This window comes from Schizophyllum commune (genome assembly GCF_000143185.2).
Source record: "Schizophyllum commune H4-8 unplaced genomic scaffold SCHCOscaffold_3, whole genome shotgun sequence".
In the NCBI taxonomy this organism is placed as follows: Eukaryota; Fungi; Basidiomycota; class Agaricomycetes; order Agaricales; family Schizophyllaceae; genus Schizophyllum; species Schizophyllum commune.
Window position 1 is genome coordinate 939,081 of NW_026089540.1, and position 14,662 is coordinate 953,742.

At 57.3% G+C, this 14,662-nt stretch overlaps 4 protein-coding genes and 1 non-coding gene across 5 annotated transcripts; all 5 read right to left on the bottom strand.

The window, feature by feature from the left end:
• Positions 1-26: 26 nt before the first annotated feature.
• SCHCODRAFT_02568452 (uncharacterized protein) lies at positions 27-4,606 on the bottom strand. Its single transcript, XM_050343817.1, has 5 exons — positions 4,529-4,606; positions 3,771-4,479; positions 3,667-3,717; positions 123-3,617; positions 27-62 (listed from the first exon to the last, which is right to left on the bottom strand). Exons 2-4 carry the CDS (start codon positions 4,414-4,416, stop codon positions 319-321), a joined length of 3,996 nt encoding a protein of 1,331 aa, XP_050201540.1. The 5' UTR covers positions 4,417-4,479; positions 4,529-4,606; the 3' UTR covers positions 27-62; positions 123-318.
• A 922-nt stretch (positions 4,607-5,528) lies between these two features.
• SCHCODRAFT_01031819 (uncharacterized protein) lies at positions 5,529-8,922 on the bottom strand (the record flags this gene model as incomplete). Its single annotated transcript, XM_003034228.1, has 13 exons — positions 5,529-5,639; positions 6,013-6,076; positions 6,292-6,464; positions 6,519-6,695; positions 6,743-6,817; positions 6,931-6,956; positions 7,253-7,457; positions 7,759-7,777; positions 7,933-8,029; positions 8,082-8,207; positions 8,302-8,494; positions 8,536-8,586; positions 8,842-8,922. The coding sequence occupies 13 exons, from the start codon at positions 8,920-8,922 to the stop codon at positions 5,529-5,531; spliced, it is 1,398 nt and encodes a 465-aa protein (XP_003034274.1).
• Positions 8,923-9,377: 455 nt separating this feature from the next.
• On the bottom strand, positions 9,378-11,271 carry SCHCODRAFT_02614257 (carbohydrate esterase family 8 protein). Its single transcript, XM_003034229.2, has 9 exons — positions 10,891-11,271; positions 10,725-10,818; positions 10,262-10,676; positions 10,184-10,205; positions 10,004-10,133; positions 9,906-9,954; positions 9,752-9,848; positions 9,658-9,704; positions 9,378-9,588 (listed from the first exon to the last, which is right to left on the bottom strand). Exons 1-9 carry the CDS (start codon positions 11,097-11,099, stop codon positions 9,452-9,454), a joined length of 1,200 nt encoding a protein of 399 aa, XP_003034275.1. The 5' UTR covers positions 11,100-11,271; the 3' UTR covers positions 9,378-9,451.
• Positions 11,272-11,451: 180 nt separating this feature from the next.
• Positions 11,452-11,531, bottom strand: SCHCODRAFT_t55. The gene has a single exon. It is a non-coding gene; the product is annotated as a tRNA-Pro (tRNA).
• Positions 11,532-11,565: 34 nt separating this feature from the next.
• Positions 11,566-14,470, bottom strand: SCHCODRAFT_02614261 (alpha/beta-hydrolase). The gene is made up of 14 exons (XM_050344652.1): positions 14,210-14,470; positions 13,967-14,157; positions 13,848-13,912; positions 13,768-13,780; positions 13,599-13,679; positions 13,511-13,540; positions 13,386-13,451; positions 13,194-13,209; positions 13,091-13,144; positions 12,853-12,988; positions 12,604-12,735; positions 12,092-12,538; positions 11,987-12,039; positions 11,566-11,930 (listed from the first exon to the last, which is right to left on the bottom strand). Exons 1-14 carry the CDS (start codon positions 14,377-14,379, stop codon positions 11,735-11,737), a joined length of 1,650 nt encoding a protein of 549 aa, XP_050201541.1. The 5' UTR covers positions 14,380-14,470; the 3' UTR covers positions 11,566-11,734.
• Between the last annotated feature and the right edge of the window lie 192 nt (positions 14,471-14,662).

Genomic DNA, 14,662 nt, shown 5'->3' on the forward strand with positions numbered 1-14,662 from the left:
TCGGAAGATTGCCTGGCCGGTTCGGACGTGAATATCCTTTTTGATGGCTGTGGTTGCAATTTCTTGAGAGCATTCGCATGTAGGTCAGTATGCTGCATTTCACCGGGAAATAGCGGACTCACAAGCAGCGACGCAAGTACGCAACCCAGGTAGCAGTCGTTCGAGTCACCGTACTGACTCAACCATTGTGGCCATCGCTGGTTTGGATGAGATGTGCCAGTTGCGTATATCGTGTGTAGATGGTCGAGTATGATACAAGAAGATATTGTAGAGTACGATGACGTCTATGCAATGCGAACCACTCGTGAAGCACATCAATCAAGCCAACAGCTGGGTCAACGCCTCCTGCATGCTGCCCGCCATCACAGCGCGCACATACTCCCGCCTTTCGCTCCTCACATCCTCAGACATAGTAACCTCTGCCCCCTCTAACGGTGGCGTCCAGGAAGCGCCAACCTCCGGCCGCACATACAGAACCACATCACGCAACACCTCCTTGCTAGCCTGCGCCGCCATCGATTGCAGCAGCTTGTTCACCCGCTCATCCGATCCTGTCTCGCCGCGTAGGTCCGACCAGATATTACACGCGACATGGTGCACTGCGATCCACCGCACGAAGCCCCGCGGCGCACTCTTGATGAGGCACTTGAGATAGGCGCCAAGCATGACCGCTGAGCTCTCGATGGGCTCGAGGTACTCCTCCGCACTGCCCGCGACGACGTCCGCCGCTTCGCACCGTATGCCGCGCAGGAGGTGGCCGTAGTCATCCCAGAGGAGCTTGCGGTAGTCCTCGACATAGCGCAGGGACGTCGGTACGAGCAGGAGGCGCGCGAACGTCTGATGGGCAAAGGACACCGCATCGTAGAGCCCGACGAAGTCCTGGTAGAACTGGAAGAAGGGCGTCCCGGCGCCGAGGAAGCGAACTGCGACACGCTCGATGTCGTCCTGCTCTTTCCAGCCTGCTTGTATTGTGTAGGGTTCGAGGAGCGAGTCCATGAGCCGGCCGACGACGGCGTCGCGGAAGACCTCTGCGTTATCTTGGGCCTGTGGCTGGTCGTGCTCGAGCATGAAGACTTGCATGCAGCCAAACGCAGCTTCCTCTCGCGACAGCGCAGACCGAGCGGGAAGGAAGCGACCCAAGACATCGCGAGCGATACTTGTGAGTGCAAGCGTCGCGCGTACGATCTCGGTCTCGGTAGCGTCCCAGTCTGATGGCAGTGATTTGAACACGGGTGCTGTGCCCGAACGCAAAAGCTGGCCTAGCGGGGAGAGCATCCAATTCCGAGACGCTGGTAGACCGTGTTGGCGGTAGCCTGATGCTTTCGGCAGACGTAGGGTCGTCGATTGCTGGATAGAACTCGGCGTTGGGTTCAGCGGAGCAATGCATACATCGGTTAAGGGCTTGAGGGCCGAGCGGAGGAAAGGCTGGATGACTGTCAAGCCGCCTCGCTCCCAGACTGCCGATGGTACACTACAGCCGCGAGCCTGGTCCCAGTTGGGTGTGATGAGGTCGACGATATCGTTGACGATTCCCAGCGCCGCCAACTCGTCACCGGGCAGGAATCTCGTTACCATCGTGAATGCCTGCGCGAGCCAGAGGTCCGACGGTACGCCAGGCAGTCGCCGCGACAATTGCAGATAAACGGCAAGGTACTGCGAGAGTAGTCGATGGAGTGAGTAGTTTCGAGGGGAGTTGACATCCAGGCGATCCCACAACACATGCCCAACCAGCCTGGCACTCGCCTCGGACAGGAAGGAGAACGGTAGAGGGAACGGCGGCCCGTCCGCAATCTCCTCCGGCGCAGAAGGCAAACACGACAACAAAAGCCTGACAGCAGCCGTCAGTACCCTCAAGTTCTCCCCCAGTTGTCGAATATCGGGCGCATCTGTCGACAGCTGAACGCGTACTATTTCCACCGCAGCGGAAACGACCGCATGCGCTTGCCCGCCCTCCTCGAAATCTGGCCGCAAGCGTACGGCAGCTTCGTTGCGCTCTTCCGAGCCGCCGCGCACGCCATTGACCCGCGCGCCCTCCAGCCAGGCTGCCTGCGCCATCCACAGCGCGACCCATGCTGGACGGTCTGCGGGTACCGCGGTGAGCTTCTCCGTCGCTTCCGCAAGATCGTCCATCCAGCCCCAGCCTAGGACCTGACTCCAGAGTATCTCGTGAGGAGGCGAGGTCCGATGCGGGTCGACGGCGCAGGTAATCCAAGCCTCGTACAGGCGCGCCCAAGCACACAAAGTCGCTCGCGGTGTGTCCGACGAGAGCACATAGCGCGTTATTCGTGTGAGGGGTTCGGCGGCTGTCGTCGCGAGATGTGCGTGCAGCCCGTAGGCAGCGAGACCTGCGTACACCCGCAACGTCGCGCGCAGGAGCTCGTCCACTAAGGGACGCTCGTACACGGAGTCATCGGGCGTGCTCGTGAGGAAGCGTAGTAGCGCATCTGCAGGCCCAACAATCGCCTGCGCAGCCGTCCTAGATGCAGAAGCAAGCGCATACAGGAGATCCAAAGCCAGCGGTTGAGGCAGCGACACGCCATCTCTCGGCGGATAAGGCGTCAGCACAAACAGCGACATCACGTTCGACAACAAGCCTGCATCCCCCGCAATCGCCTCCGCCCACTTGTCGTTGTGCTTGGCTAAGCGCACCAGCACCGCGAGCAGCTGCGCAAGCGGCGCCGGTCCCAAATCGCGCTGCTTGAAGAGCGCCGCGATGCGTTCAAGGAAGGGCTCGATGGGCAGCGAGGCGATCGAGGAGTCGCCCGGAGCCTCGAGTTCGACGCCGTCGACTTGCGTGGCGGACACGTCCCAGCCAACGATGGTGGCCCAAACGAGCTCAACGGCGCGCGCGCCGACGCTGCCGCGCTCGCTCATGGCCTCGGCGCCAGCAGCGAGCGCTCGTGCGCGGATCTCCTCCTCGCGGCCTCTGAGCTCCTCCATGCCGTCCACCAGCCCACGCTGGGCCTCCGCGAGGCGCATGATGATTCCCGCGAGGACGCCGAGCATCGTCGCGCGCTGCGCGGGGACGGTCGAGCGGCAGAGGAGGAAGACGTCGTCGATTGTGTACCCGGCATGTTCTCCTTCCGCGTGGTGGTGCAAGCCGAGGTGAGTAGGCAGCTGGGAGGAAACGTTGGGCGGGATCGGGGCGCCGTGGAGGTCGAAGCGGAGCTTGGGGGCGGAGGGGTCGACGGCGGGCTGCGACTCCATCCAGGCAAGGTTGGGGTCGTCCGCGGCGACGTTGGGAAAGAAGCGGCGGCGGATGTACTCGGGCGTGCCCTCTTCCAGGTCAGCGGTGGATTGAGCTTGCGATGAGCTGGCCGCTGGTGTGGCGTTGCCTGAACTTTCCGGTGCATGCGATGACGAAGATGGCAAGGGCGAGTGCACCAGTGTCGGTGACGAGGGTAGACTCTTCGAGGTGACTTTGAACTGCCCTAGCGAGACCGCATCGTCGTCACCAGCTTCTGGCGGAGGGAGTGCGAGAAGTCGCCTTTTTGGGGACGGTGGCGCAGACTCGTAGACATGGACGTCCTTGGGCTGCACTGCAGCGAATCTCAACCGGCGATCAGCACGGCTGGACGGACGAGTGTTCGAGCGCGACAGAGCGGGTGAGGGTAGCGCTGCAACCTGAGGTCAGAAAAGCGCATATACGCTGATCGTAGGCCGTACCTGTGGGCGACGACGGGCGCGTGACGACAGCTTCTTCACTAGTGAGGGGTACTGAAGGCTGGGGCTCTGCATCATGCACGTCTCTGCAGTCGAGTGAAGGGTACCTTCTTCTAGTCGAGAACGCAAATCATCCGGGGTTGCGTGCTTGCGGCCTGCGACCGCGGTATCCACCGACATCGCTGACTTGTGTGGTAGCACTTCGACAGCATCGTCGACCTTCTCGGTAGACGTTGAGGCTGCAGCTCCGGATCCGCTTTGCCTGCGCTCGCGGTTCTCGCGTATGGTGCGCATGAGGTCTTGGATGTCTGGCCCGAACGTGCTGACGACCTCCTGGATGCCCTCCATACGCTCCTCTTCGGTCATGCCTGCGATCCTCTCGTCGTTCTCGCGGCGCATTTGTTCCTCCCATGAGCTTGAGGTACTGGGTGCCGATCGCGAGGGAAGGAGGCCATTAGTGGTAGGCGCTGGCTTCAAGGGGGCGCTTGTTTCGTTCGCCAACGAGGTCGACATCATGCGCAAAGGGGAGGATGGCTTAGACGTCCCCGAAGCCGAATGAACGGAGGGAGGCGCAGAAGATCCGTTGAGGGTTGTGGATCCATTGTTCTTGCGAAGTCGGGATCGTGCAAATGCGCTTTGAGAGCGATGTATGGCCGCAGGAAAGCCTCCTCGCGCGCTAGTTGAGACCTGTGGCGCACTTGCGGGCTGGCTGCTCGGTTTGCGTTCCAGGATGTTTCCGACGAGATGGCTCATGATTTGACCTTCGTGGATGGGAAGTATCGTCGAGTGAGAGGGAGAGGGTGTTATGCACTGGTGCTAAGCGCCGGTCAGACCGAGGACGATGGCTATGATCAGTATCACGCACCTCTGAGTAAGGCCCTTTTTCCCCTATGACTTTCTATCTCTCTATGTGCCTCGTGTCAGCTCGACGTTGAGACCGCCGATGTGGTCAAGGACAAGAAAAGAACAATGGGCAGGAACCCCGAACAAGGGGATTTGCGTTTTACCGAAATCGGTCTGATCCGATCAATCTTGCGCCTACAACGTTCGCTCCGAAGTTTGTCTCGCCAATACATTTTGATTGACGAAGTAACTGGTATACTACCTAAGTAATTAGGGTAGCAGTATGATAGGATAGGAGATCTAGTGACTGGCTTAGTATATAAAGCCTGTACACTGTGTAAACGCTTGATCTAGGTTAACTATAAACCTATCGAATGAAGATAACTGGTTCTGGTAGGACTAACTACGAGTGAGTTAGCTCTAGCACATCTATGTTTTTGATAGTCTACTTTGCCGCTCTTCATGGCGCTCGAGGTCGGTGCCCGATTTTCGCAACAATGTGCAGACTGTGCCGCCGCTGCAGCGTGTGGTGATCGGGCACAGCAAGGAACTGCAACGACGAGACGGAGTCCGGCTGCGAGTACGGGCCGGGCCTGCGCGAGGAGGACGCGGAGGACGAGGTGCGCGAGTGCGAGCGGCCGCGATTCGCCGCCGCCAAGGCCGTTGTGCGACTCTGAATAGTTCGATCTCCGACTTAATAGGGCTGCGCCCAGGTGCTACCGAAGGTTCACCTGGAGAACGCATGCGTCAAATAGCGTTACACTGTCCGTCTTCGGCCTCCCGTGAGGCTGAAAAATCGTCGTGCGCCCTTGTAAGTGCTTGCGCAAAGTAATAGTACGGAGAACATGTTGGGAAGCCATGTTCATGTGCCTCGTTGTGCGGTGGAGCTATCACGGTCTGACAGAGCAGTGTCGAGAGGAAGGAATGCATATCTCCCGCGTGAGAGCCGTCGCCGGTAGCGTCGGAGGGCGATGAGCCGCGTAGCTGCCTCGCCTGCTGATCTCGGGTAGACGACGTGCTTGTCAGATGTACTGCTCGTCGTCGTTAGAGAAGCGATGACATTGGAAATCCTTGATAGCTCCCATGAGCTCCGTGATCTTCTGAAGCGTGGCCTGGCGAGCCGTTGAGCTTGCCTGCCTTGACAGTAGCCATCGCCATCCTTGTCGAAGACGGAGACATGCGTGCCCATTCGCGTTCGTGGCAGCCGCCACCCCGGAAGCAGACTCCGTGGTAGGACTGAGGCGCTGTCGCACTCCGTGAACATTCCCTCATATCGTCCGGATACGGAGGTCCGCCAAAATACAGCGCCCTGCTGTGCCAGTGAGGGCCTCCGAGGTTGCGCTGAGTAGCAAACTCCCTCCCCCGTCTATGGGCCGACCTCCGACTCGTGTTCCCTCATGGAAGATTCCCTGATTAGAACCAGCTTGCGATACAGGGCCTCCGAGGGGTGCGCTGAGCTGATGATGCATCACGAGTAGCCGCTGCGAAAAGGCTCCGACCGCGCACCACTTCCTTGAGCATCGGCGGCGACGGTCGAGGGCGGCCCACGCCGCACTGATAGCTCGACAACCTGTAGCACAGACGTGAGTACCCTATATCATTGTGTCAGCTATCTATCTGGACGAGAGGTATCGAGTACGCACGGTCGTAGCAGCGCGGGTATTTTGGGTTTTCCATTCGCGCAGGAGAGAGGCAATACAGACGCCCAAGAGTCTCGAAGACGTTCCATGGTCTCGTCTTGGTTGACCGTGCGGACCCGTATAGCGGCGCCTACGCCCGGCCCACCAGCCGGTCAACAACCCGCCGATGGGATCATCGGGGTTGGTGACCAGTGTTTGCGATTCAGGTTCGGGATCGAAGGAACTACCATCGTTCCTGCTGATCCATCCGCGATACGACTCAGGCCTGGGGCTGGGGCTCATGACTTGTTGGACTATAGATCTCGCGTGCGCATGCGCCTGGGGACATCGGTCAGCCCGATTCTGAGGCCCATAATACGGTGAGCCACTCACAGGAATAATGATGTTTTCATCATGGATGAAATTCGATGGATTGAGACGACTGAACGCCGTCGTGAAGTGGCCCCTCGAGAGCATCGTGCGACTGATAATCAGAATGCTAAAAATTTGCAGCTTTGGTGAGAGGAAGAGCGTGTTCAGAGAATATTCGCTTGAGCGATAAGTGCACTCCTGTGGGGAGGAGAGTAGGTTCTGAGGTGATGAAGCGGACGGCTCACCTCGACCCTTATAAACCCCTCGGGAGAATTGTGGCACCGAACGAAAGAACTTCGCGGCACGGCTGACGTGTCGACCTGTGGGATCGTGGCTGAAAGCGAAGCTGTTCTTACAAACGGACGCGCACATGCTTCTCGATAGAGATGCAATTCTCCATGATAAAAGAAGACTACCGAGGTAGTGGGCTCACCTTCGCGAGCCGTGAAAGGGCAGCGCCTATTGTCCCGAAAGCTAGACTCTATGGCGGTGTTGGAAATGCAGTGGGCGTCTGAAGAATGGAAGCGTGACGAAGGTCTTCTTGGTCTGCCTTGCATAGAGATTTGTCTTCTCGCGATAGCTGCGTTACCGGAAAGGCGTTTTCGGCGTGTTTAAATCGTGTACTCGAGGTCTCTTGAGTCACGAAGCCCTTAAAAGATTTTCTTCCATTTTGAAGTCGTCTACACCACTTCTCGTGAGCGACCGGTGAGCGCGAAGGGAATTAGGCTCGAGGTGCCGCCTTCGGGGCATCTCACGGAGGTTCAGTGTCGTCATAATCTCGTTGAAGGTTACCACAAGGACGAGCCAGAGACCGTGGAGTTGTGTCTCTGTGCTGAATCGTATCCGCGTGATTGAACGCGGTGGGGTCGGGGTTGGGAATCGAACGTCCTGCACCGGCTTGTCGACTTCGCCGCCGGTGGCTTCAATCCGTGACTCGCAGTCATCTGCGTCGAAGCTGTTCTTCAGACGACGTGCAGTCTCATTCAATCAGAGTTGTAGCAGTCTTGACCCTGAGATCACCGATATGGTCGGTCCAGGACAAGAAAGGAACAATGGGCAGGGACCCCATTTGGGATTTACCAAACTTAATTTGATGCGATCAAACTGACGCCCACAACGTTAGGTTTCGGGGTTTAAGTTTGCCAATATAATTATATTGACGGGCCAATTGCCATGCTACCCAAGGTAAGTAGTGGTAGTATGGTATTGTATAGTATATAGTGATTAGCTTAGTAGATAAAGCCTAGTATGCACTATATACCGGCACTCTAGGTTGACTACTAGGTAGCGAAATTAGTGAGTATCTAGTAGTGAGCCAAAAGATGAAGCGAATCGATGGGCTCTAATGCTACAGTAGATAGTGCTTTGACACTGATTCGGGTGATTATTCATTTCCAGTGACCGAGCTGGCCCTCAGCAACGGCTGAGAGCGTACAATAGAAGCCGCCTCAGGGCTTCAGTCCAGCGAGGATCGGGGGCGAGCCCCGGTGCTATAGCCTGCCATGGGCTTCGCATGCCGATAAGGACGAAAACTGGATGCACTTGTTAGCAGCGCAAAGCCAATGCCAATCAACGAGGACGTACCATCGCCGCTCAATGCGCCTCCCGAAACCACGCCCTGTCCTCCCTGGTCTTGATTCCCTCGCTCCTCGGAAAGGATCGAGTTTGGTGAACCGATCTCTTGAGCCTCGTCTCTACCGGGCGGGTGAACTTGCTTTGTATCGTGCTCCGGATGAGGTTGGCCGGAGGGGGCGGGGCGAGGGACAAAGGTGCACACCCAGCGATGTACCCGGATGGCACGTACCATGCCTGTTCCGCGCTATATCCAAATCCGCGTCATCTCCTCCCCGGTTTTGACCTCCCTCCACGCTCGGCATCAAACACGGAGAGGCAATCGCCGCTTGCGCTGCAAAGCGCAAGCCATTGCCCGTAGATGGGGTATCAGAGGGGCGATGAGACGGCATTATATGAACAGTCCATAATTGCCTGATTCGGGACTTCAGTGTCAAGGTGTGGAGGATGTACGCATGACACTCACGATGAACTTGCATCGCGCAGGCATGGCGTCGGGAATGAGACGATAGAGGACCTATGCGGAGAGGAAGATGCCATTAGTCGATGAGAAACTTGAGTGGTAGAGAGTAGGATCTCGCACATCGTCTCTAATGAGTTTGTCCTTGTCTTCGCGACTGCGAACCTCGCAGGTCACTGATGAGCCGGACGTAGATGCTGCTACACGACGGTTGGGGTTCATAACCTGTTTGATTATAATTCTCGCGTGCGCATGCGCATGTGGCCACCAATTAGTCCGGTTCAGAGGACGATGATACGGCTCGCCACTCACAGGGATAATAATCTCGATATGGATGCGGTTCAACGACCATTGGCGACTAGGCGCCAGTGAGAAGTGGCACCTCAGCAGCATGATGAGGTATGGAAGGGAAGCGGAGTGGTGCAGATGCAAGGCTTCAGTGGTGAGAGGATTGATTCCTAGTGGTAGGGGCGTTGAGTGCTTGGAGGTGTAGGTTGTGAGATGATGCAGCAGACGGCGCACCTCGAGCCTTATAAACCCCTCGAGAATATTGTGGCGCCGAACGAGAGGGATTCGTGGCATCTCTGACGCGTCGACCTGTGTGATTGTGGCTGAGATGAAAGTCGGCGTTTTCAATAGCACCGATAGAGCCATCAGACGCTCGACGCTTCCACTATGGAGAAGGCCGCTGGGGTGGTTAGCATCGCCCCCACGAACCTCGGAAAAGCAGCGCCTATTGTTCCTTATGTGCTGCACTCAATTGGCGCGGTGAAGGAGCTGTGGGCGTCTGAGCAATGGAAGCGCACTGAAGTGGCGCCCTTGGTCTTCTCGAGTCGAGCCTGGATCTTGCTCGCATGGAATCCCGGTCTTCCCTGGACCGCACAGATTCGCAAATGACCATTTGGCAGCGCGTTCAGCGTGTTCAGAACGTGTACTCGAAGTCTATCCAATCAGGAACCCCGCCGAAGACGCCTTCGATCGTAAAGTCCATCTCCGCCACGTCTTCCGCGTCGAGGACATGCGCGGCGGCGACCCGGTTCGACGTGTCGCCTCCGGGACCTTGAACAGGTCAGCATCACCAGTCGTCATTTGCAAAGCGGGGCAGGGCGCCATAGAATTGTCACGTACCCGTTGAGTTATACTCCGCATAATACGTCGTGTTCGCGATGGTCGGTCTGCGCAGCATGAGGATCATGTGTTAGCGACCAAAGCAGTGTCTTACCTATCGCCACCGAAGGGCTTCCAACCTTCGGGATTGATACTCTCGTCCATGTAGGTGTTGAGGAAGACCGTGGTAGCGAGATCGTTCCACGGTCGGCCTGAAATTCAATATTCCAGTAAAGTGTAACAGCGAAAGGATTGACGCCGATACGTACCTAAGTAGCACAAGCTATCTGTATCCGTGGTGTCGTTTGCGTCCGGGGACTGCATATCCGTCAGCGAAAGACTTTCAGTACTGAGCAGAGATCCTTACCCGAAAGATACTCGAGTTTGCCACATAGGCGCCATAGCGATTGTTCGGCGCGTCCGTTTGATTCGTCCCCTTCCACGCGACGATGCCACCACCGCACCCTCGGTTGGCCAGTATGACATTTTGGAACCACCTATGAAGTGTAAGTATTCTCCGTCTACCTCTCCTGATTGAAGTACCTACGCCGTGCCGAAACCGAAGAGATCTGGGGTTGGGAGGTCAGTGTGTCCGGTATCGTCAATAAGTTAAGGAAACATGCACAATCCGTCTGTCCGTAAATCACACTATCCACCACATATGTGCTCGCATTGCGCCCCGTATACCACGTATCCTGATAGCTCCTGAAGCTGCACCCATAGAATGACGCGTTCGCATACGAGATATCCGTCACCAGAGCTTGCGAGATCGCATAGTCCGCCGCCCGGTTCTCCCAATCGATGTTGTATGCCCGAAAGTCGGCGCTCCCCGATTGAGGCTGCAGAGGTGCGCCGGTAGGACCCGACCCGATGAGCGCGCCGGCGCGGGAAGGCGCGACGGTGAGGACGGCGGTGTCGGCGTCGTCCATGGAGGTATTGGAGACGTAGGCAGAGCTCCAGATGCGGACGAGGTTGAGAGGCGAAGCGGATGCGTTGGCGAAGGGACCTGAGGCGAAAGTGACGGAGGAGGGAAGTTGGCCCTAGGAGAGACGCTAAGAAGAGTAGCGCAAGGACAAGGGAGCGCTTACGAGCATGGTCAGGGGCGCGGTACCAGTATAATTTACGACCTCGTTATATTCGCCCTCTGCGATTAGGATGATGCCGGAGCCGCCGTTGTTCGTGCTATAAGTGAGTGACTTGGTAAGCGTCCACCTATCATTGAAGGAATTTGGTCAGAAGACGCATAGCACCTACAAATATAACACTGCGTCCTGAACGCTCGTAAACGATGCATCCTCGTCAGACGTGTTCTGCGACACGAAGACCGTGCCGGGAGGGCAACCCGTGAGCTGCGACGTTCCCGCTGGCTTCTGCTTCTGACAGTCGAGATACGTTGGAGAAAGAGAGGAGACGAAACGGAAGTACAGAAACAGCACTACGACAGCCTTCGACCGAGAAAACATCGGATAGTGGCAGCAGACACGAAGCGGATTGAACAGTGCGATGAGACGCCGGTTGTCAGCCAATATATATGTAGCGAAGCCTTACTACCTCAGCCGGGCCGCTAGTGATCACGAGAAGGGAAGTGCACATCCAATGTCGTTGCACCGCGGGCCTGCGGCTTCGTTGTGGTCATGAGGCTCAAGAGCAAAATGCCTCCGGCGAATGCCGAAAATTGACGTACGGAAGTAAACCAAAGGCTCTAAATATGGCAAAATCAAAAGTGATGTGAAATTCACTTTGAGCGCTTTCAAGGGCCAAAAACTACAGTATGTACAGTATCGTTAGTTCTGAGCTCAACCAGGCAAAATGGAAGGCCTCCACTGGGGTTCGAACCCAGGATCACCTGCAGATGCGCGCCCAAAGCAGGTATCTTACCACTAGACCATAGAGGCTTTCAAGCTGGAATTTCTCAAAATCTTCCAAATCGCCGCATGCATGTTTGCTTGCTCTCAGCTCGCAAACGCCCGTCCAGGGTTCATTGAAAGGTCTTCTTCCATTCATTTCGTTCGTTTCATTCGTTCGCATGTACTGTGCATAACCCAGCCACCGTCCTCACCGCCTAGGAAGTGGCCAACCACCCTGCCCGTCGTCCGCATCATATAGGATTCGTCTGCATTACCTCAATCAACTTGTCCATCGCCTCTGCTCTGTAGGTATCCTGCGTTAAACTCAGTGGCTTGATGAGTCCATCATTGAAGGAGAGCATCTGAGGCGACGAGGATGTGTACTTCGGCCAGTTGGTCGCGTTCTTGCCGTTGGGGTCGAGGTTGGCGGTGAAGCGGATGGTGTAGCTGGTGGGAAGGAGGCGTAAGTTGATGACCCTATGCCGCAACAGAAGCCGGCTCACTCGCTCATTTCTCCAAGTCCAAAGGCAGCGTTGAGCAGATCGGATCCGTGGAACTGCGAAGAGAATTAGTCCTGGTCCTCAAATAATCGAGAGCAAGATACTTACGCTCCCCAACGCCGGCAAGCCCTTCAACCGCTTATTGATAAACGCCCACATATCCTGCTTCCCCAACCGCTCCCTCATAAAATACCGCCTCGGCCCCTGGAACACCGTATCCCCCTGAAACGACGCAATGCGCTTGAACTGCGGCGTCAGCGCGTTCAGGCTGCCCGTATCATACGGTGACCCCTGCTTCGGATCCGACGGATAGAGCTTGAACAGCGCGTCGATGTCGGCAGAGGAGGCGCGCGGGAGCCAGTACTGCGAGACGTAATCGCGCGCTTGCGCGTCCGTGGTGATGTTGAGGGTGGAGAAGGAGAAGAGGGTGCCCTCGTCGTCGCAGTCGCCGCTGATGAAGGGGACGTTGGCGACGGAGCCGTGCTTGACGAGCGCTTGGGGGTTGTCCTTGAGGAAGACGCCGTCCGCGCGGGGGAGCCACGTGAGGATGAGGGACTGTCAAAGATAGTCAACAAGGTATTCACGTGCAGGTGGAAGAAGACGAAGTAGAGGCAACGCACCTGGTACGAGAAGACGAACGGCGTATCATCCTGCGCCGCCTTCAGGTCTTCGTAGGGTACCTCGCGCAAGCATTGCAGGGTGTCCTTGCTGTTCGTGCACCCGGTCGCGGCGACGAGTTGGTCGTACCAGATCTGTGGGGTGCGATGTCAGCTTGTTGTCTACGCTCTTTATTACTATGTGCATATGATGCGCTTCATTGTCCATGCGCCAGAAGACCAGCAAGGCGTGTTTAAAGCCCCGCGACTCACCTGTCCATTCGTAATATCACCCACAGGAATCGGCGATCCCGAGTTCATGACCGCGCCTCGGAAGAGGCCCTCGGTGTTGCCGTCGTTGGTGACCATATGGAGCGCGACGCTGATTGCTCCCGCAGATTCGCCCCATCTGTAGGAAGGACGGGTTAGCTCTCGGAAGACAACACAGCTATGGAGCGAGCCTCGGAAGGCAGCGTGCAGAGGGGAGTTCAGCTTCGAGCACAAGACTTACATGGTAACCTTGTCCGGGTCGCCACCGAAGGCGCCGATGTACTGTTGCACCCAGCTACGGAAGTGTTAGTCTGTGAGCTCACCCATGTATAGGATCGACGTACCGCAAGGCCGCGCGTTCTGAGAAGTGGGCAAGAAGTATGGGTGGAGTAGGCAGAGGTATGAGCGAAGTAGGCAGAAGAAGTATCAGCGAAGTAGGCAGAGAAGCATGAGCGAAGTGGCAGAGAATTATCAGCGAAGTGGATGAGAAGCGTGAGTCACGTGTGCGTGGTCAGAAAGGTAGGCCTTCTACTCACGGTCCTGCAGTCCGAGGTTGCCTACTCCCGCGTCCTTGACTTCTTGACTGGCAAGGAAACCGAAAGCTATGGCCGGCGATGAGTTAGATGAAAAGCCCATACGCTTGTGAGTTGTGAGTGCGCACCTGCGACCCGATAGTTCATGGATACATAGACTGCGCAAGATGGTGAGTAACGAACGGTCATAAGAAGATGTCGGGCATGACGACTCACTGACGGGCTCGTCAATGGCGAGCGAGCGCTCGACAATGATCCCCCCATCGTACATGGAAGTGCTTCCAATCTCGAAGCCACCTGGTATAGCAATGAGTTCCCCTTGTTGCGTCCCACGCTGTTCCCTTCGTCGCGTCCTACGCTCCCGGGTCCGAGAGATCACACGCACCGCCAAAGATCCACTACGGGAGGACCGGCGTCAGTCGCCATCGATGCCATGCAGATGGGTGAGCGGTTCAGCAGACGCACCACGAGCACGGGGAGCTTGGAGTCCGGGGTCGCGGTCGCGGGCTTGACGACGTTGATGGTGAGGCCTGCGGAGGGTGAGTTAGGCGCGGAAGCATGCCTCGCGGCGAGCTGCTACTCACAGTCCTCGTCATCCGGGAAGACAGCGGGGTAGAGCGTATTGACGATCGCGTCGATGGTGTCCTTGACCAACCCGTCCGGGAGGGGCAGCTGGATGGCCTGTTGCGGGCACGACGCGCCGAACTGCTTCGCGTCGATGTCATCGGTGTACTTCGTGATGAGCTGGGGTAGACGGAAGCGGAGGTCGCCGACACTGTTCGTGTGGTGAGCTTCTGCCTGACTTGCACGAAGTGAGGTGTACTGACGGAGGCTCCGCGAAGGGGATCCCGAGGAACTTGTCGACCTTTCCTGAGGCAGCACCTGTGACGGTGGCACCATCCAGAGTCACTGTCGGTGGCGCGCGCTCAGCGAGGGGGCTGGCAGACGCGCCGAGGGCCGCGAGCAGGGTGAGGAGAGCTCCAAAGGACGGTGCCATCCCGACTGAGTACCCGTGGACGGTGGGCTAGGGAGACTCGGTAGTTACCCCCACCCTGTTCAGCGTTTTATACGCCCGCGACGCGCCTGAATCTGATCTCCGGCAGCGCGCGAGGCGCTACATGCTTACATAACAGAATACCGAGGTAGCGATGCCGGCCCGCGAGCTTCTGCCATAGCCAGGTTCCTTGTCCTTGGGCGTGATGAACAGAGGGGCGGGCGAGGTGACTGCCAAAGGCGGGTCAGAAGTTGACTTTCCTGGAAGAGGCACGGAGGTCAGATGC

Excerpts from the sequence above, each read along its gene's own strand:
- SCHCODRAFT_02568452 (XM_050343817.1), bottom strand. The coding sequence starts at position 4,416 with ATGAGCCATCTCGTCGGAAACATCCTGGAACGCAAACCGAGCAGCCAG. Across the intron at positions 3,718-3,770 it reads GCGTTCTCGACTAGAAGAAG|TACCCCTCACTAGTGAAGAA; the intron begins GTACCCTTCACT and ends CCCAGCCTTCAG. Across the intron at positions 3,618-3,666 it reads GCGCCCGTCGTCGCCCACAG|CGCTACCCTCACCCGCTCTG; the intron begins GTACGGCCTACG and ends CTCAGGTTGCAG.
- SCHCODRAFT_02614257 (XM_003034229.2), bottom strand. The coding sequence starts at position 11,099 with ATGTTTTCTCGGTCGAAGGCTGTCGTAGTGCTGTTTCTGTACTTCCGT. Across the intron at positions 10,206-10,261 it reads GATTTACGGACAGACGGATT|ATCTCTTCGGTTTCGGCACG; the intron begins GTGCATGTTTCC and ends TCCCAACCCCAG. Across the intron at positions 9,705-9,751 it reads AAGCCCTTCGGTGGCGATAG|ACCGACCATCGCGAACACGA; the intron begins GTAAGACACTGC and ends CATGCTGCGCAG.
- SCHCODRAFT_02614261 (XM_050344652.1), bottom strand. The coding sequence starts at position 14,379 with ATGGCACCGTCCTTTGGAGCTCTCCTCACCCTGCTCGCGGCCCTCGGC. Across the intron at positions 14,158-14,209 it reads ATCCCCTTCGCGGAGCCTCC|TGTCGGCGACCTCCGCTTCC; the intron begins GTCAGTACACCT and ends CCACACGAACAG. Across the intron at positions 12,040-12,091 it reads GCTTGCCGGCGTTGGGGAGC|TTCCACGGATCCGATCTGCT; the intron begins GTAAGTATCTTG and ends TTCTCTTCGCAG.